The 22527-nt window shown below is 38.8% G+C and overlaps 1 protein-coding gene across 1 annotated transcript in view; it reads right to left on the minus strand.

The window, feature by feature from the left end:
• The window catches only part of si:ch211-186j3.6 (neural-cadherin), a 361581-nt gene that overhangs the window by 121473 nt on the left and 217581 nt on the right, over positions 1-22527 (minus strand). Inside the window, exons 26-27 of the mRNA XM_061737325.1 lie at positions 12898-13175; positions 850-1064 (exon numbers count right to left, since the gene is read on the minus strand). Coding sequence (XP_061593309.1) covers positions 850-1064; positions 12898-13175 — 493 coding nt within the window. The remainder of the gene's footprint in view (positions 1-849; positions 1065-12897; positions 13176-22527) is intronic.

Here is a 22527-nt window from a genome sequence, read left to right on the forward strand (position 1 = left end):
TTGAACCAAACAGAATTGGTACAAAACCAGGAGAAGTGTTGAAAGGGCGAACCGATACCTTTTCCTAAAAGTTTGAATACAATAAAAACATTAATTTGATTGTAAAATATGGAGAGATGAGGGGATATAAAGTTTCCAGCCCACACCAAGAGCATCATTTGCATAACATCCCTCTGTTGCTAGGATTGTACTCTGTTATTGGTAAAAGGTGTTATCGTGTTAACACCGAAATGCATCTCCCATTACACCGGGCAAATGGTAAAGTGGTAAAATATGTAAAGTGGCTGTAATCACCAAAATATGAACTGCATTTTTCAAATCATAGCCCAGCATTTGGCTTTTATATATTTTGGAGCCGTATTTGAACAAGATGGTTGGGCTGGCGATTGATGTTTGAGACCTGGTTCAGTAAACGGGAAAAAAACCAACTCATGATAATATAATTACAGGATTATTGACAGTGGGAACACCAGAGGGATCAGAGGGAGTGACGGCAGTCATGACACCACTGATGTGTATTTCTTTCTTTCACATGCATCTACAGATTGTCTGGTCCGAGCTTTGTCTGCTTACAGTTTAGGTATGAAATTTCCTCTGTTTCTCACCCTTCGCTCTCCTCTCATTTCTGTTTTCCTCTCAAATTCCTTCATTCATCACTTCATTTAATATATGACCATAAGCTTCACTTTTGATTTGAGCTAAAACTCACCTCAGTGTGTCAAGTATTGATGAGGGGGGGTGGAATGATGTATTACAGAGGGATTAAAGTAGTCTCTTTCTCACTTTAGGGTAGCAGAGGTGTGTGAAGCGGAGTCAGATGGGTTAGATTAAGTTTGAGATGCTTCATACCTAGGGCCAGGAAATCTTCGTGGTCCCAGGTTTGCAATTGGGCTAAAGGCCCGCTGTACAGCAGCAGTCCATCAGGCACGTCTGTGATAAACTCCAGCGACACATGGCTTTCGAAACAAGGCATCATTGGCGGAAACCAGGCATAACCATTGCCATGGAAACTGTGCTTGTTTTGCTGGCATTCGGGTCCCTCGAATTGAGTTGGGCATTGGCACCTTGAGGAAAAAAAACAGAAGAAGTACGACATGAATTAGTGGACGCAGTAAATAAATCATGAAGATTTTTGTGCTATTTCCAGAAAAAATAAAGTGGTACTAAAGATGAAAAACACTCATTCACAGCCACTCACTGTACGTTATTTCATCTGAAGTACTCTTGCAGTATGTTTGCACTCAGAGTGTCTGGGTGCAGTTGTTTTCTCCTTCCAAGCAGCACTCTCTTTCCAGTTATCTCTCACACTCCGGATGTTTCACCAATGCAGATGTTCTCATTAGTGGCAAAACCGCAGGGGGGGAATGAATACATCAAAAGGAAACTCTTCTTGCTGTATTTTCACACCTTCAAGTCCTTATTTGTACCACTGCTTCCTGTCAAGACTGCACACCTCACCTCAATCTCAACTCATCTGTTCTAGCTTGAATTAGCAAGTGATTCAGTCATTTCTCACACATTCTTTCATCATATCTACGGTTTATCAGTTATTTTTCTAAAAAAAAAAGAAAAGTTGGGACAACGAAAACAAATTTTCAGGTTTATAAGTCAGAAGTTAACAAACAAAGACATAAATAGAGAGATTCGTGCTACACGGTGAGCACGTATGACGTTATAACTGTCTCGTATCATTGTGGAGGACCTTTGTGTGCATGGCATGTTCTTCATTTACATTTCACTTACAGTCTATTTCTTTTTTACTTTGTGACAAACATCTATAGCTTCACAACCATTTTTTGGATCATTAACCTGTGTATTAAACAGTCTGAGGCATATTTTGAGCTGAAGGCTCCACTTCTCTACATGTCTTTCACTGACGTGGTCTTGCTTGAGCTTTGGACAATAATTTACAATAATCATTTGATGTGCACATTACTTTGTCATGGAATTATGTGTTTCATTTCTATCATCTTCCCACCATTCCCATTACTTGTCGATGTCTCTACTCCTCACTCTCCACTTCAAGCCCCCTTGCTCCTCTCTCTGCACTCTTGCTCCACGTATGCAACTTTTCAGTTTTTTATTTTTCCACAACTCCTCTTCATCACTTTTTTGCCGGTCTTTACTTATATTGCCATTTAATTCTCCTCTCTTCATTCGATCTTCCCATTTTCCGTCTCTGACGCTGCATGTTTTATCTTGCCTCCTCCTCTGAACTTAAGAGAATCACACAGCAGATGTTGCAGAGCTCAGGTACTGTAGCATCTTTGAAAATGTGACAATCACACTGCAGCTGTGTCCCTGGGATGACAACCTTGCGTGCTTTGCCTTTCATCTATTTGGCTCATACTTCACAAAGAAACATTCCCCGAGCTTCCATTTAGGCCCACATCCACTTTTCAGAAAATAGAAGCAGCTCATACGATTTCAGGGGCAGCAATTTCGGATTCACAGTTTTGAGCTAAAGAAGAAGGGAAAAAAACTCAAACCCGGTGCATTGTAATTCTGGGAAAGATGACTTTCATCAGGGGCAAAACTATTTCCTCTTCAAAACAACTTTGTATCGATTCGCAACAAACCCTTAATCTACAAAGACCAACAATTGACCAAAACAGGGCGGCAACTTGGCCATGCACTGATGGCATCATTTTTGGATGAGGAGTCTGCAGCCCCAACTCCTGCGCTCTTTCAGGAGTGCTAAGAATAGTAAACTTAACTAATCCGGGGGTAATGACTGACTCTATAACAGTGTGTTGTGTTCCACTTTGATTGTCCCTATTTTTGCTTGTGTTTAATGATGATGAGGACCACACGTACCGTGACGACCAGAGCGCTGTTTGCAACCACTTGCAGGCACGCAAGTGTCTTGGAGATTTAAATAGAACACCCTTGTCACTGAATGAATCCTGACTAAAACAAAGTTTTTTGTTCTGCTTTTCAGAAGCTAAATCCACTGAGATATAAAGATTCCACATGTATGATTTAATGTGACAAAAACTAGTTACCAAAAGGTGTTATTTAAAGCGATAATCTTGTGGCTGATACACTAAACAGCTGCTTCATTAGTACCTTTGTGAAATGTGACAGAAAAGTTCTGTGGCTGGATGCATAACAAATACATTTACTTACAAAAACCACGCATACATCGCTTCCCAGGGTCTTTAAAATGAAAAATGTTTATCAAATCGTGTTTGAGACCATATATGCATACAGTAGGTTCCTCTACCAGTTTTCAGACTTTATATTTACATTTAATTCTTTTTATTTTACTCTCTTTCACACACTACTTATTTTGAGGTGGTAAACTTCCTCATGCAGCAATTGCATTTCCAAATTTGATTAACTTCTTCCAATGAATGCTGGAGAAAATCTACCCTGAGTGTTATGCATTTGACCTTTGGACAGTCATGGTGGTGGTCTAATTCCAGTCACTTCTGTTGTGTCAACAACTTTGTTAAGAAATCTTCTGTGTAAGATACGATGTTGCTCTTTTTCCTGTCACCAGGATGCAAACTTGTGGGATAGAAGTGATGGAAGAAACTGGGACTCAGCTATTATAGGCTACAATCCCCATGAAATGACTGCATAATCAACGTCAAAACGTTACTATCCAAAGTAAGGGAGCCAGTTCTAGATCCTTGAAGGGAAAACAGGTCATGTAATTACCGCGAATAATGAAAGTCATGTTAAACGTAAGCAATGCAACAACACCTATCTCTGAGCAGTCAGTAAAGTTATCAAAGGCATCTAATCATGCAAAGCCGTGCAACTTTGTTTGCCGAGGAGATTTGCAGAATGAAAGAAAAATAATTGTGAGTAATTGAGGAATTGTGTCCAGTGGTAATCCAATCAGTCATCCTGCTCGGGTCCAGCAGTGAACCACACAACGTGCTGAAAACAGCCAGATGGGCTCAAAACCATGCTGTTTTTACTTGCTGCCTAATTTAATGAGGCTGACGGGTAAATTAACAAGTCGCAGCAAGAAAGCTTTGTGTAACTTTGTGTGAGGAGGGCTTGGGTTTATCTGCTGTCATGTATGTTCAGGAGGATGTGTTTAGCTAAATTTGCAAGTCCATGTTGTTGCCGCTGCATTAAAAATATTTAGACATCAGCTGCAAAGGGAAGCAAACACCAGCTGTGATCATTTTATTATCGGCATTTCAATTCTGCCAAGGTCCAGTCGATACGTTTGCACAAGTGCTTGGGTATCTTTAATTCCCAGCATGTGAACTGCAAATATTTTATTCGGTGTGCACACGTGGCACATTTGGTGGTAGCCTTCCGTTAAAGAGAGAAAGGTCCACGGTGGTCACGGAAACGGCATGGAATTGATAAGTAATAGTTTTCTTAATAAAAATCAGGCATTGCTTTTGTATTGTTTTTCAATGGAGGAATTAAAGAATGAGAAATACTGAAATTGGTATGGACAAAAATTATGGGACCTTAATTTGTCCACATGACTGCCGTGTCTGACTGACCATAATCACATCTTTAGTGTCCGATTTTGAGGCATTTTATTCATAAATTATAACTACTGCACCTACGAAGGCACTCTTGGCACTAATGGCACTTTTCCACTAGTACCTACTCAGCCCGGATCGGCTCGCCTCCACTCGGTTTGGTTCTTTTCCACTAGGGGTCTAACGTACAGAGTAGATCTTTTTTTTTTTCTGAATCTACTCTGCCGAGGTTCTAAGCGGCAGAGTCGGCTGTATCTGACATCATCACACTACAGGCCACTGATTGGTCGGGGGGTTGGAGTCAGACGTCTGAGTCAGGAGGCGGAAATCAGAGAAAGAGACTCTGACGGCTTCTTGTTCATTTTATTCAACCAGCAATGGCAGCGCAAAAGTCTGTTTCATGATCCAACTCTGAGGTGCAGATGTTCATAAACCTGGTGGCTGAGGAAAGAATTGAAAAGGAATCTAGACGGGCGATAAGGAACGACCAGATCCACCAGGAGCTCCGGACTTTTCAGCAGCGCCGAGACAAACTAAAAAACATTAAAAAGCATCGCCGCTTGAAGCTCCTCTCTCTCATTTTTTAACTTGATATGGAACACAAGCCACAGACCCAGCAGCACATCTATCATCTCCTCCAGGTTCTACATCTTTAGTGTTGTTGTCTTCTTCGTTTAGATCACACAATCAAATACGTCAAAGCATCTTCACTCCAACCTCCTACTTCTGCTGCAGGTGCTGATTGTTGTGGAAAAGAAACCAGGCCGAGCTGAAATGAGTAGAGCTGAGTAGGTTCTAATGGAAAAGCACCATTAATGTCACCATGTACAAAAGGTTCCTTGGTATCCCAAAAAAATAAAAATAAATAAATAAATAAATATATATATATATATATATATATTTCAACTCATTTTCTTCAAGCGCTCGCTGTTACCGTTTCAACACTTGCATCCAGTGATTTGGATTAAAAGACAAATTCTAAATTCAGGTTTGATTTAAACAGGCAGCTGATGTCGTCTCTACAACATCCTCTCAAGTGTGAATTCACAGTAAAGAAATTACAATGAATATCTATAAACACTAAGCTTTTTACACTGTGAAACGCTAAAAGGAAATCTTTGCCATTTTTGAGTACCACGACGAAATGAAGAGTCAATTCTAAGACTTGCCCTGGTTAAAGAACACGGTGGAACGTTAAAACGTCTCCCTTAATAACAACAAACAGAGGAAGAGTTCCAGTTTATTCTCAAACCAATGCAAGTTTGGGAATTTACTGTTCATTTCATCATAGCGTTCAAAGTTTGCATGGAATTACAGTTAAAGGCAGTGAAAAAAGCAGAGGCGCATGTACTGATATTGTATTTAATTGGTTGCAAAGAGCCCTTCATGTCTACTATTAAAGAGTCAAGCCCGAGAAAACGCAGCGCATCAGACTCAATTATGCAGAGTTTGAACAGGATCATCATGTCTGCTCCGCCACTGCAAGCATCAAATGTCTTATTTCATTTTCAATATTTGTTTTTCAAAGGATTTGTCGGAATGCCCTCTCCGCACTTTTGGTTGTGTTCACAGAGTCAATAAACACTTGGGATTTGACACGAAACCAGTGTTATGTTTCATCAAAGTGACTAACTCTTTCATTTAGTCGAAGGTTGAGAAAGGTTTCGTTTCCAAGTATAATGCAAGACAATACACGACAATGGCATACAAGGGTCGTACTTTGAATGCCATTTACCGACGATCTTGTCAAGATATCCCCGAGGGAGGCAAAGGACCATTTGATGCAGCTTCTTTTTGTGTGACAAACGTATTCATAACTTAGTGATCACTTCGGCTGATTGTATTATCTGTGTCGTCCATCTCCCTGCATCGTCTTAGCAAAGCCTGAAAGCCGCCCAGACACTCCACTGCTCAACACTGTATTTATCATTTACTTCTTCTTAATTCATATCTGAGTCTTAAGTGTGGAGCCTGAAGCATTTCTGCTCACACTGTGGTTTTATCGAACCGGGCACCACAGGGAGCTTTGGTGTCCCAATAAGCTTTTACAAACACAAGGCTGTCTCCTCATCGCTGACAAATACTGCTTTGTTTTTAATCTTTTTTTTTTTTCAGGAGATTTTTTATTGACTTTCGCTGACTTTGCAGAGTCTGCTCATACACAAACCAAGTCTGAGTTGTCGGTATCAAAGATGGATGCAGCAGTCAGGAGGGGAAGCGATGGTGGACGTCAAGAATACGACTTTGTTGTAATGTCAGAGAAGGTAGGTACTACTTTGTGTATTCAACTGATTAAATTGTCAAATTTTCTCTTTCTAAACAGTGATGGAGACATTGTTGGCTGGTTTTGGACTGTGGGTCCCCTTGTCTATAAAGAACACGGGCAGGTTTCTAACATGAACCAAAGCTATGAAGAATAAACACATACACACACACACAAATGTTAAATATATCCACTGGATAAAGATGCGTGTCAGCTGTATAATCTGTAACCAGCTGTTCCCGGGTTCAAGAATTCCCTTCAGCATGAATAAAATTTAATGCAACTTCATTCCGATTCACCCTCATCTACTGCAGCAACATTCTGTCTCTTAATGAACAAAATTGGTGGGAAAAGACCTGGGAGTCCAAGTTAAGAGCTCAGCAGTTATAGGATTATTAATACATTTGCTGACTTAAGTACACATTTCCTTTATTGGAACTGGGCAGGATTTTTCGTCCTTTTTTTGTGTTCATATGTTAATTTTGTGTACACACACACACACACACACACACACACACACACACACACACACACACACACACACACACACACACACACACACACACACACACACACACACACACACACACACACACACACACACACACACACACACACACACACACACACACACACACTAGGGCTGTCAAAGCTAACGCGTTAACTTAACGGCGACAATTTTTTTAACGCACGATTAACGCGCAGGATAAAAAAAAAAAAAGCAGCATTATATAATTTCTGGCAGTCGACAGCACCGTAGCTTGAGGAAAAGTATTGTAGCGACCCTGATATGGGAGAGTTATAAAGTTGGGGAGATCCGTCTGTATATGTCTATGGGGCTGAGCCCTAGTTTCTTCTCCAGGGGAATTCAAGTTGTTGGGGAATCAGCCCGGGAAGTGAGAGTTCTAGTCTGCGGCTGTAAACCTGTTCGTTACCTTCCTGGCAATAAACTGGCTAGTGGAAGAGAAGAGCCCGGCTCCGCCTGATCTGTGAAATGTTACAGCATGGTGGACTACTGTGTGAACTTTATTGAAAAGCGAGGAAAGATGGAATATTAAAAGGGACTTTTGAACGGCAAGTTCACTTTCAAAAAGATGCCAGATGGTTTGCTGGACAAGACTAAAGTTATTTGCATGTACTGTCGATTTGAAATGAATTACCATCGAAGTACGTCGAGTCTCAAATACCACTTGCAGCCGAACACACGACCGATGCAGCGAGCGCGCACCCGCCCCCCGCCAAAAGCAGACAACGCTGGATAGCAGCTTGCAAAAAAGTCGTTTTGATCCCACTTAGAAGGGGATATTTTTTGAGCCTTTTATTTTCCTCCATATGAGGCTAGACATAATTACATGGAAAATTTAACTGACCAATGCACTTCTTGTACAATGTTTGTGATGCATATGGTTCATTGTTTTACATTGAGCTGCTTAAAAAAACAAGGAACCTAAGTTAGTCTTTACAAGTGTAAAGTTGGGGACTATGTGTTTGTATTTATGAAGGAATGTTACATTCAGGTCAAAAGCTTTTTTTTGTGGAAAGTTGAATAAACATTGGCATAAAGCAAGCATATTTGCCCTTTCTCATGTTGTTAACACTATTAAAACATATTTTTTTTAAATACCTAAAAGGTAATTTAGAACAGCACAAAAATGTGTGAATAAATGTGCGATTAATATGTGATTAAGCGCGAGTTCACTATACACAACATGCGATTAATCGCGATTAAAAAAATTAATAGTTTGACAACCCTAATATATATATATATATATATATATATATATATATATATATATATATATATATATATATATATATATATATATTAGGGTTGTCAAATATATATATATATATATATATATAGCCAGAAGGACACAGACTCTAAAACAGCACACGGTTTCTGTTGCGGGTGTGCGTGGAGATTAATGGCGTGTGAGTGTATTTGAATATTTGAAAGTGATAAGTCAAGGCATCAGTAACATCAATCAAGCTGGGAGTGGATTTATTACCACACATTTTCTCGACATGAACAAACGGCACATCCCACATCCTGAAGCTGTTTTTTTTTTTTTTTGGTTCCTGGAGGCCATAAAGTAGGCAGCTATAAAACTGGGAATTCTTCATGTCTGACAGAAGCAAAAACCTTGCCATAAACCAAACACTTCAAGATGTTGAAAGACTTTTATGCCACTGAAGCAAGAGCATTTAAACCCTCGGACAATCTTGCATTCAATGGGCTTTTGAAAATTCGAGATGCTTGGGATTTCCTTAGATTTGTCACGTCTGTATCTCAGTCTGAGCTTCACACAAGCTGCACGATCCGTGAAGACGTTTACAACCACATTCATTTATTCAGCATACCTTCACACTTCTAATGTCCTGTGGTTATTAATTTTCTAATGTCTTCTCATGATTGGAAATAATCTGTAAATGTGCAAATGATTGCAGTAATATCATTAGGCAATGTGAGATCAGATATGAAATACAAATGATTTACACTTCTAAACTCAAATGGGATATTGTGAATTTATTGTCTCTCCGATTTATAGTTTTAGTAAATCACACCATGCTGCTCATTTTCAAACTTATTTGCATGACCTCAGAGACACTTGCTGTTTCCTGTCAGTAACTTTATTTATCAATTATTTTTAAGATACTGACTTCAGACTGTCTCTGACTGGGTAACACAAGACCTAATAAGACAATAACCTGCTTGGCTGCCTGGTTGTGTTTTTAAATGAGTGAGGGCTTTAAAATGAGGAGATGCAGAGTGGTGATATCATCTCCAAAGAAAGAATACCATAATTTAAATCAAAATTTCAGCATTTTTACACCACCTGAACTCATGTCTATTGAAAGAACAAATCACCAAAAGCACATCTGTTAAAATGGGGGCTTAAAACCCCAAAAACTTATAGAAATTATTATTATTATTTGTTTGATGGCGTTACATTTTACTTTAAAATTATTTAGGCTAATCTGATTTTTAAAAACAGGCTATTGGAGCACTGTCAAGTTCAAACAAGGAAAATTAATTTCTACAATTAAGATAATCTCTCAATATAATTTGGATAATTAAACCTGCATGATTCTTATTATTAAACCTAATGGTTGGTATTCTCAAAGAGCAAAAGGTCAAAGTCTAATAAATGATAGCGTGGCTGGCACATGGCCTACAGCAGCTATCAAATTCAAATTCCAACCATTAATTTTACATATCTAAAACTCTACCCGATAGCACTCAATGGATATTAATGCTGCAATAATTAACAAGTCATTTTAATGAAGGGTTAGATCTTACAATAAAATGACTGTGTGTGACGAGCAAATTATTCCAATGCTAAACATTTGTCATCTCAGTGAGAATAACATCAGATAGATAATATTTCATTATGCGCATTTGTTTTGAGGACTTTTCTTTTTGTTGAATTGACAAAATATACCCCAACTCAGTTTTAACACCATATGAGATGAGCCTCTAAACAATTTACAACTATTTCATACATACTCCCCCCTGAATGACAAGCTGCAACCCCCCCCACACACACACACGCACCTCCCCCCCTCGGTTAGACCGCAGAAGTAGCCGCCCGTCTATTGTTACAAATATACATCAAAACTTTATTTGTAAATCGCTTTAACCTACAATAAGGAAAGCAAAGTGCTATAAAAGTGAATACAAATACAAAACCATTAGATACAAATAAAAGCTAAATAAAGTAAACAATAAAAAGGCAAAAGACAATGCAAGTAGAGATCGTGCTTACTGGAGTTAAAAGGCAGTGTAAAAATAAAAAAAAAAGGTTTTTAAAAGAGATTTAATGTCACTGAGAATGCTGGCAGACCACATAGAAGAGAGTGACCGTTCCAAGTTCAGGACCTCTGACTGAAAAGGCCCCTAGTCACAAGTCGAGTCCTGGGAACCAGCCACCTACCTACCTAACAACCCACTTACCTCCCTCCATATCTATCTATCTATCCATCTATCCATCCATCCATCCATCTATCTATCTATCTATCTATCTATCTATCTATCTATCTATCTATCTATCTATCTATCTATCTATCTATCTATCTATCTATCTATCTATCTATCTATCTATCTATCTATCTATCTATCTATCTATCTATCTATCTATCTATCTATCTATCTATCTATCTATCTATCTATCTATCTATCTATCTATCTGGTTTGCCTGTAAGAACAGACAAGTGAAACAGTCTCATTACTGTAACTCACTGATGAATTAAAGAGGAAAACAGTTGATCTAAATCAGAAATTATGTTGATTCCGAGCAAGAAGCTTAATAACTTAATAACCAGGATTTCTTATTAATCAAAATTCACTCACCAGGGCTTAATGACCAACATTTCACACATCTAAATATCTGACCTTATATCACACTCTGTCTTCAAACAAAAGCTGCAAAAATTACAGTTGCCTCTTGCACCTGTTTATATTGTTGACTTGCCACATCCTAATGTCTTAATGTTTTTGAATGTTTTTTCTATTTATATTTATTGTACATATTTATTGTATTATTATGCAATTTTATAACGTTTTTTTATTTCTAGCACTCCCCTTCCCCTCTCCCCTCAAAGTGCTTATGCTCTTTGTTCAGGCTGCATTTCCAAATAAGAATTGGTTCTTAAATTGCTTGCCTGGGTAAATAAAGGTTAAAAGAAAATTTAAAAAAAATAATATCTTTATTTTCTTTAAACAAGATCACTTTAATACCACCAACCAACAACTACTCCATCAATATAGACAGAGGTTAAAAATGACATTTCTACCAAAACAAAGGTTATACAAACTGATAAAGTTGAATATTTTTAATAAAATTCAAATGTTTTAAATGTTGCAACAAGTGAAGGTCAAAAAAGGCCCAACATTGCATATTCACAAATAGAACAAAGGTTTTCCACAAGATATCCTTTTCTATCTAAAAGTTTACTTAATCCAAGTTTGAGCAGTCTAATGGTTTTTGACCTGGACCTGGTCTAACGCTGTGGTCCTGACTTCATCGTCGTGTTAAACTGCTAGTTGAGGTCTCTGTTGTTTCGTTCCAAAGTGGGAAAGTTAAACTCACTAAAAGACATAAAATAGTTTTATTATTCAAACTAAAAACAATGAGAAACGTTTATTGTTTGGATGTGTATCATAATGCGGCTAAGCCTTAGCCCAATCCAACCCCTGCTGCTAAATCTCTAAGGCGGAAACTTAATCAAGGTAGTGTTGAGTGATTAGAGGGCAGGTTTTCACTTATATGACCGTTACAGTGTCCCTCTACAAAAAAAAAAATCTAACAAAGGATTTAGGGCAGAATGTCAATCAACATCTCAACATTATGCCTACTATTTATGTGATTTCAGACGGGTAGAATCAGTACTGATAAGCACAGATGAATATCAATAACTGCTGAGGTTTAGCACAAGGCTTTTAAGCTTTTTATTTTTCTTTCCACGGCATGTACTGAAAAACTACTGTTAAAAATCAGACTTTATGCTGGTTGTAAGAAAGGACCTCAAGCTTAAACTATTTAAGTACCTTGGCCTGACTTTGCATACAGGACTTCCTGCTGTTCTGCCCTGAACACTGAAAAGAATTATGAGCAGAGTTTCCTACTGAGGCATTCCAGTACAATTCTGCTTTAAGCCAAAGAAATCAGCTTTTGAACATAAATGCTAAGAACAAATCATGGTAATGAAATGCTCGTTGCACACTTTCAGTAGCCTTTAGTTATCCTTACAAAGAAAGCCAACATTCACATGCTACCTGCTTTGCTTCTCGATCGTTTTAGGTGTCCTATGCAGATGCAGACAACGTTCATGATCATGTTCAAAGACAGCGGATCCTGCCGGAAGAATGCCTGATTTTAATGAACCAAAAATTCTTAGAAAAAGACAAAGCTCACCTGCATGTTTATGCTTTTTTTGGTAAATGAATGTCTGTTGAAGCCTTCTTTTGTATGATGTGTGATTTGAAGAATAGGCTTTGAAGCAATTTTTCGTCTGAGTTGAAAATATTGATCATAATCATTCCAAAAGCTCAGTTATTTGAGGTTGTAATCACAGCTGTTTGTAGGCCTGCCGTAATCACTTACACTGAACTGTACACATGTCAGTGACAGCAGATCGTCATCTGGTACCCACAGGTCACAATCTCTGACTCACCTGTAGCCGTGCTGGGTGTCCACACACACTCCTCCGTTGAAGCAGGGGTTTCTGGGATACGTGGCGCAGGACTGATGCGATTGTTCTCTGCCTTGGCAGGAGCACGCAGCTGTTGACTCCACAGTCACAGACACGAGACTCATCGTCCCGCAATCCACCACCGTGGGTGTGTCCCGCACGTTCAGGCTGTTGGTGCAGCCGCCCGCCCCGGCACACTCTGAACTGGAGCACTCGTCCACATGGACCTGGAACACGCTGACCTGCAGGAAGGACTGGAGCTGGACACAGAAAGAAGGAATCCGTTATTATCTTGGTAACTTATATAATAAAAAGAAAACGAGAATGCATTTTAGTCAAGGTCTTATTAGCTGCAAGCACTGTCTGCAGCAGGCACACTGGGCAGGATCCTCCCCTTCAGACATCAACACTATAGCTCATTTCACTACAGGCGGTAAAACTTTTTATTGTTGTTCCTTTGTATTTGAATCTCTCAGACTAGTAGATTTTCCTTCCCAGAGACGCCAACTACCAGGGGAGCGATAGAAAAAAGCAATCCCTCAGTAACTGCCCACACACAAGCGCCGCAAACTGTGTTGAGAAAATTGTACAAAGACAAAGCAGAAGCACTGCAGTCAAGGGAAGAACCCAAATCTCTGCAGTGGTAAATGAGTCAAATTATTATTTTTTTTTTTATTGCTTATCTGTTTGGAATTACAAAAGCAAAAGGCTTAAATGTCACGATGACATAAAGAACACACACCTTGCTTCTGCTTCAGCTTCCTCTGCAGACTTTGAAAGTATGGCTACAGTTCTCAACCTTGGATTAATATATCCATGCGTGTATTTCTGCAGCTTGATAGAAGCAAACAACAGAGGGAACTTATTCTGTACTCCAGAGCTGTTTTGTAGAGGCACTTCAGTCAAAGACAAGGCAAGGCAAGTTTATTTGTATAGCACAATTCAACACAAGGTAATTCAAAGTGCTTTACATCAACATTAAAAGCAGCAAGACACGATTAAAAGCAGTCAAGTAACCTTAGGTCTACAGTAGGGGTGGGCGGTACACCGGTGTCATAGTCATCACCGGTGTGACACTGCGCCACGACATGGATTTTGCAATACCGTCAATACCGTAATAAATCAATTATAAAATAATAAGCCTAAATAAGGCATTAAAAACGTCGGTGATATGCAAGGTTTGCTGCCGTGTTGTGACAGCAAGAGGTGGAAACACAAGCAACCTGTTTCATCACTTAAAAAACACGCACGCCCGTGAATATGAAGAGGCAACCCGGGCCAAAACGAGCGCAAGTGGGACCAGCAGCTGCTGCTGGGACCGCTGCTCCGCTGGTGCTGCTGAGCAGCACCAGCGGAGCACGTCCCAAGAGTACACAGCTTTCACTGCAGGCATAGTTTCTGCTGCTACACCTTACGACAAGAGTAGTAAGAAATGACAGGGCTTAAGGTATTCCGGCACCGTGCCGCATCTCCGGCGTACGGAGTTTTTTTTCTCGGCGTGCGAGTTTGACTGCTTAAAAAAAAAAAAAAAAAAAAGGTTTGAGAGAAAAAAAAAAGTTTGAGGAGCTGGGCGGGTCTTTGACGGCAGCGGAGCGCAGAGCGCTGTTTCAACCTGCTGGAATACCAGTCACCGACTTCAAGATGGAGAAAAAATTAATGAATGTCGGTTTAAAAGAATCTTTTTGCCCAGAAGAAAAAAGGAGTGACAAAAAAATACCCATAACCATGTTCTTCTCTCGAAAAAACACACCTGTACCGCGGGCTTTAGAAGAAAAAGGCGCTGCAGCGCGAGTCGGGATGGAGCGGCTCAGAAGAGCAGTGGAATACGTGCGAGGCGGTGTTGAACTCCGCAATTTAAAGCTTTGTATAATAATTATTAAAAAAAAAAGGGTTGCTACTATGTGAATATCACTTATCACGGGTTCTTTTTGGAACGTAACCCTCTAGAAAAACAAGGGATTACTCTATATGAATACTCATGGCATAAACCTGTCAAGTTTTGGATTTAAAATTAAGGGAAATTTTCCACCACCCGCTGTCCAACCAGCCCAACCGAGGTCCAGTATTACATTTTAAGACAGGTTTACAAAATATTTAAAATATAATATAATAAAAATAAATATAATATAATATATATATATAATAAAAATATATATATAAAAATATTAACCTTATTCACATAAAGGGACAGGACAGGCTACTCCTCCCAAAACGTACCAAAAAATACCGTGATATTATACCGTCACTGTTCAAAAGATGAAAAATACCGTGATATTAATTTTAGGTCATATCGCCCACCCCTAGTCTACAGGAAGTTTGTTCCACCGGTGAGGAGCAGAATAACTGAACGCTGCCTCACCTTGCTTGTTCTGGTTCTGGAACCACAACAAACCAGATCCAGATGAAGCTCAGGGGTCTGGGAGCTTCATAGGGAACTAACAGATCCAGATGAACCTCAGGGGTCTGGGAGCTTCATAGGAACTAACAGATCAACCATGTATTTTGGTCCAAGACCATTCAGTGCTTTGTAGACCAGCAGTAAGATTTTAAACTCTATCTCTTTGACTCACTGGAAGCCAGTGTAGTGATTTCATGACCGGTGTAATATGGTCCAGTTTCCTGGTGTTTGTAAGGACTCTGGCGGCAGCGTTCTGGATCAGCTGCAGCTACCTGGTTGATTTCTTGTTCAGGCCTGTAAAGATGCCATTGCAATAATCCAACCTACTGAAAATGAATGCATGAATACGTTTTTCCATGTCTTGTTTAGACAGAATCCCCTTAATTCTAGCAATGTTTTTCAGGTGGTAAATAGGCAGATTTATTGATAAACTTTAGATGGCTGTTGAAGTTCAGGTCCGAGTCAATAATGACACCAAGATTTCTGGCTTTATTTGTAGCTGTCAATGACATGGAGCCAAGGTGAGCGCTGATCTTTTCCCTTTCATTTTTAGGGCCAAAAATGATCACCTCTGTCTTTTCTGCATTTAGCTGGAGAAAATTCTGGCACATCCACTCATTGATTTGATGAATACAGTTACTCAATGACAGTAAGGGACTGTAGTCATGTGGTGACACTGAAATATAGAGTTGTGTGTCATCGTCATAAGTATGGTAGGAAATGTGATGTTCCATAATCTGAGCTAGGGGTAGCATATAGATGTTGAATAGAACATTGTCATAGAACAAAGCCAACTAACATGTAACATGAGCTAAATCTGGTCACCTTTCAAGCATGGGCACGTACATTTGCACTGGTCACACCGATCAAATACGTAGGTCTCCACTGACTTGAGCTACAGACGTTGCTGTGCTGTGGACTAGAGCAGTGTCTCCCAACCTGGGGTCCAGGCCCCCCCTGGGGGGGCGCCTGAGATCTCTGGGGGGGGCGCGAATCTTTGTCTGCTATGAAGATATGTAGTTGTAAAAATTATATTTGCGAATGAGTCATTCATAAGACTAGGAATAATTAGGAATAATTTATGAATATCTTTGAATATTTTTTGTGTTTTTTATACACTGGTGACAAACAGGAAATTATTTCAATACTTATTATCTACTCCGACAGGTTGTTAAAGGAAAAAATTTTAAAAAAATATTGGTGTCATACTAAAAGAGACATTTTTCAGAAATATTTGTATGTCCTTTTATGTCCATTTGTGTGTATTTTATACATTGGTGAGCTTGAAGAAAAACAAAGTCATATGTATACAGAGTAAACCAAAGAGAAAGTATCAAAAAAACATAATTAATGTTCATTTTTTCAATTAAAGACTATTTTGGTGCTAGTACGTACGGGTTGGGGGGCCTGGCTGGTCTTAGACACAAGTAGGGGGGGAACATGGAAAAAAGGTTGGGAACCACTGGACTGGAGGGTGTGGTGTCGTCCTCCTTGGTAAGTATCTACGCGGGGGTATTAGAGATGAGAGTTTGATTTATTCCCGAAGCTTGGATACAGGAGGAACAATGCAGCTTTCGTACAGGTCGTGGAACATTGGACCGGTTCTACACCCTCACTGGAGTCCTTAAGGGGAGTTTGTCCAACCAGTTCACATGTGCTTTGTGTTCTTGGAGAAAGCATCTGATCATGTTCCCTGAGGTTTCCTTGGGGGTTGCTCTGAGAATCTGGGTCTGGGGGTCCTTTGTCACAGGCTATTCAATCCCTGTACAAATGGTGCGGGGTTTGCGCTGTTTTGCCGGATGTTAGTCAGATTTGTTTCTGATGAGAGTTGGACCCTGTCAGGGCTGCACTTTGTCATAGACAATAAGTTCTCTCTTCTCATAAGTTTTATTGCACTGAATTTCTAAGTGGAGCCATGGAGCAGAGGGGGCCGGGATTGGTGATTTCACGATCGCATGTGCGCTTTTTGAGAATGATCCGGTCCCATCGGATTCATCAAGTTATGCTCTCCAACTCTCACTGGAGCAGTTCACAGCTGAGTGTGAAGCAGCAGGGGTGAGAATCAACACCTGCAGTCTGCAGCCTGCAGCCCGCCATGACACCAAAATGTGGCAACTCTCTGTTTTAGCAACCAAAAATAACATTGTCACTCACTTATAAAGCAATGAAATGAAGAAGAAGTAGTTGAGAAGACACACATGGTAACAATTAAAAACTAAACTCATTCTAAGAGAAGAAGCTGCTTTTTTCTGAATACAGTACCGCAGTATGTCAAAGCTGCTCTGACCCTCACAGAGCATCAGAGAAACTCTGCATACAAAACAGAAGTAAGAGCATTGCAGCTACTGATTTCATCTTTATTAATTTATCCCAGTTACCCGGTTTCAGTGCCACACATAGACTACAGTTTGTTTAAGGGTCACTATCAATACAGATGAAGCAATGCATGCTTATTGGATTTCCTCTCTAAAAGGTAACAGTTCATATCTAACAAATTACAAATAAAGGGCACTGAATGTAAGAATGTGAGCACAGATATTTCCCCAAGAACATTTCTTCTTCCTTTTAAAAAGTTAATGTAAGCACACTGAGGTCCACTAGTAGGACCCAAAGCGCTAGTTGTTCTGAGCTGCCGGCCAATGCTGATTATTACAAAATGGTCAATAAGTGGCCAAATTGATTGGGCCACTTATTGACTCCTCGAGTTTGCACTGGAGTCCATTCACCTCCTTGGACAAGAGCAACAGAATGCAAATATGGAAGACTGAGGTTTATTGCCTGACATGAAACTCTGAGTGAATTCTGAGTGGGGAGTTGGGTCGGGCCCAAGCTTGGCCCACACTTTCCACGGGCTTTGGATGCCTGTTGATGTTGGTGTGCCCCGGACCTGATCCTCCTTGGGCTGGAATGACGGCACGTCCTTTAATTCTGATGAGCCTGTTCTCAAGTAGTAAAAGAAAGCATTTCTTTTATTTCTTTGATATTTTAATATTGATTGACTCCTGGTGTTGTGGCCATTTATGTTGAATTTTTGCAAATCATACGTTCTATCAATTTAGTTTTTTCTTTCGGCAGTTAGAATATACTTGAGCTAGTTTGGAACCAAAGTCCATAAATAATCTTTCTATTAGGAACTGTTAATATTACTTTTTTTCTTTGGTAACTTTTAGACCCTCCCATTTATTTAAATGGTTAAGAACACGCCGGGGGGCGTGACGGATTTTCTTTTATTTGTCAAATGTCTGGTGTGTTGAAGGTTTTTGTAAAAAAGATTTTTTGACCACTTCTTTAAACTTGAATAATCAGATTAAGTTAACTTTGTTTTCATTTAAGTTGTAAGACAGTTTTGGTTATTGTTTTGTTCATCATTTTGATTTACATTTTATTTAGATTTGAATAAAATATATATAATTTTTTCAAACCGAACCATGAAACAAACCGTCTGTTTCCACCGACAGCCTTAACTTGGAATAATTTTGGATGATTTGGGCTTTGGAGCATAGTCCATAGACGCTGGAGTTCTGGGTAGTGTTTTTAGGGGCCAGATCATGCGTTCAGGAACTTATACGAGGCCAACAGAAGGAGAGGTACTCAACGGGAACTAACTGGTGCAGCGTCTGCTAATCAGGATTTCTAAATTTACTGACATCCTTTTCATATGAACACAAATCCTGTGAACACAACTCATGTGAACCTTTTGGACCAGAAACATTTTGCAGCGAGTACATTTGATAAAGTTGGAGATCATAAAACAAAAAGATAGATGGACTGAGGAGGTGGCTCAGGAATTGTTGTTGGCGTATTATGTTGCGTAGAGGTCCATGGGAGGTTTGGGGTCTTTTAATCTTAATCGCTACCATTGTAGTGCATGTAGAATAAAAAACAACACAAATGCAAGTAGCATTTCTTGTTAACTTGCTTCTTCTTATTGCTTTACATTTTAAATAGGGGTGTAACAATATATCGTGCCACGAAATTTCGCGATACAAAAACGTCACGAAACGTGTCGTGGAGGTGACAACCTGTATCGCGATATTGGGTTATTAATTTTAATCTATTGTGTTGACTAGAAACGCGCATCCGACCGCGACCGCTGCCGCAGCCGCGACCGCGCGGACCAAAATATTACTCCGCTCAGAAGAAAGTAGTCCCGTTTTGCGGTCCTGTTTTGAGCTCTGAACCTTTACTTATTTAAGTCTGGTGTAGAGTGAAGCCTTACCTTATTAAATTAAACCTTTTTGGGGTCGTGAGTAGGATAAACGGGACAACTTCTGCGTGAGTTTGCGTGTACTTCAATGTCCGCTCAACAGCGTAGGATTTCAGAACATCAACACAGCACCTAGTGCCGTACTGTGGCGTATCACTCCGCCCAATCTAAAACAGACTAATCACTACAGATAAACTGACTAGTGTCATTATAGTCCCTGATTTACATCAGAATATAAAGAATATATTTATAAAATAATGAACCCTGAATTAACAAAATAACCTTCTTAACAAAAATAAATCTCCTCTTACACTTATAAGGTGAGCATGAATCAATCTTTTTTATGATGTAAAATTGTATGTATTTATTTACTTGTATTTATTTATTCAATTTTAGTTGTTAAATTTCTGGAAAAGAAAAAATTCAAATCATACATGAGAGAAACTATTCCGTTTGTGGCCAAATATTTGTACTTGTATGAAACTGAAGATCATAATGCAAACCTGAAATTTACTTTTAGTTCAGTTTGTGGAAAATGGTTGGCCTGGCTTTCTCTTTAAAACTTAAACAGTTGTAAAGCATTACAAACTGTAACAATAGGGCAAACGCACAGCATTGTTTTGTATTATGTGTCTTTCAAATAAAAGTCAATTTTTTCCAGTCATATATTCCTCTATCAAGGTTGTTAAAAAATACTGCTATAATATCGTATCGTATCGTTATCGTGACCTCAATATCGTGTATCGTACCGTATCGTGAGATTAGTGTATCGTTACACCCCTAATTTTAAATCAAGGACTGGTCTGAGTTTTTTTTCCTTAAAGATGAACCTGAATAATGAATTAAAAGGGCCTTCTTCTGTGTCTGGGTACATTTAGGATGTGCAGATGTTATTTGTTTTATCTGGAACATGGCTCAACAAATCGGTCAATAACAAGAACTTCAACATCAAGGATTATATTGTTTGTAGAACAGACATGTTCCAGCTTCCTTAATGCAGATGTGATCAAAGCTGAATTTGAACGGTATTGTTGTTGTTGGAGATCTAAACTGGATCTTCCCAGAATACAGTGATCTGAATTGTAACTCATACACTGTATATATTATTATAAGTCATTAAATCTATTTCAGATTGTTGAAAGTCCCAACAGGCCAAACTCAAAGTTTCCTAGAGTCTACTTTAATTGATCTAATTTGAGGAAAAACTCCAAATAAATACACAGTGCCATCCATATTCCTAAACAAAATCAGTGACCACTGGGTTATTGGTACAGTCGGACACAAAAATTCCAAGCATCATTGACAAGCTTGCTTCCATTAAAAACACAAACAATTATTTGTTTACACTTCCCCTGTCTTAACTACTTCATGAGTGAAATGTCACACGGACAGAAGCCAGGAAATCATTGAAGGCAATTTTACAACAAATGCACAATGACAAGATTCAAATCAGAAATAATGAATAAATGAATAATAAATTCAACAATGTAGGAAAACCATTAATTCATTATCAGGACACTGCAATAGTATACAGCTCCCACCACATTGTCAAATATTAACAATCTGAATATGAATCAAATATTAATAAAACATTTGTGATAATATGCTTAATTTCTTCTTTTTTACATTAACATTTTATTGATTCTAGTTCCCTGTATTCCTATCCTAAGAGCATTTATAAAAATTCAGTCACTGCTTTCTATATAGATAAGTAGATGTGATAATAATAAATACTACAAATAAATACATTTTCCCCTAGTAATCCCACAATGGAGAAATGTATTCTCTGCATTAAACCCATCTCTAGTCAAACTGGGAGCAGTGGTCTGCCATTATTCTGGTGCCCGGGGAGCAGTAAGGGTTAAGGGCCTTGCTCACAGGCCCAAAGTGGTTGACCTCGGTTACAATCCAGGGGCTTGAACCTGGGTCCTCCAGATCCCCTAACTAGATTTAAGTCTCCGTCTCAGAGGTTCCTAAATTGCATAAAGGTTTAAATACAAAAGATGCCAGAAAAAGACATATCTGAATCAACTTTGCTGCTGATATTTAGCTGCTACTGATACAAAACGTAAATAAATATTAACAATCTGTTCGGCTTTTTGGTCCATAAAATGGTGATAAATTGTGAAAAATCGATTTGAAAAATGTATCTTTGTTGCCCAAAGCTCAAGAAGACCCCCTCAAATGTCTTATGTTGTACAAAACAGTTCACAATCCCAATATATTCAATTTACTGTCATAAATAGACAAGAGAAACCAGAAAATATTATATTTAAGAAGCTGCATTCTGAGAATTTTGACTTTTTAATCTTAAAATAAGACTCAAAACGATTAGTCATTATCAAAATAGTTGGCGATTAATTCAGTAGTAAATTAGTGATTGATTAGTTGATTAATCGTTGCAGCTATATTCTATATTAATAACATAATTGTATTTCCTATGTAATTCAAACTCAAACCAACAACTTGTTTTTCTACTATAGATTCCCTTTTACCTGTACGCTCTTCTGAGCTACAAGCAGGCTGAGATGACCCTGAGATGACCCTGATATAAGGGGAAAGGGTATAATCATTACATAAAGAAAACTAATCAATAGGACTGTCACCAAATATTTGTATTCTGTGTATGTTTAACTGTTTAGGTGTCATTCTTGAAACAATTACACCTGCTGCCAGTTCATCTTTAGAACGACTGGACTGTCCTCCCTCCGAATCACCCGTACTTGCATTCAATCCAGCTTTGCAAAAAACACACACAAATACAAGCACATTCTGTATGGATTTGTGAACATAAACCTCAGATGTCAAACACATTTAACCAGTTAAGGTAAGGTTAAGGTAAAAACAAGTTTTGACATGAATTAGTGCCAAGGTCATTATTACAGCTACTGGAGAATCTCAACAGCGATCATCAAGCTATCCTCAGATAAAAGTTTGCAGCTTGTAGTCTCCCCTGTATCTATAATTTATTAAATGTCAATTTACCTTATCAGACTTGATCAAAATA

Source organism: Cololabis saira, chromosome 2 (assembly GCF_033807715.1).
Source record: "Cololabis saira isolate AMF1-May2022 chromosome 2, fColSai1.1, whole genome shotgun sequence".
Lineage (NCBI taxonomy): Eukaryota > Metazoa > Chordata > Actinopteri > Beloniformes > Belonidae > Cololabis > Cololabis saira.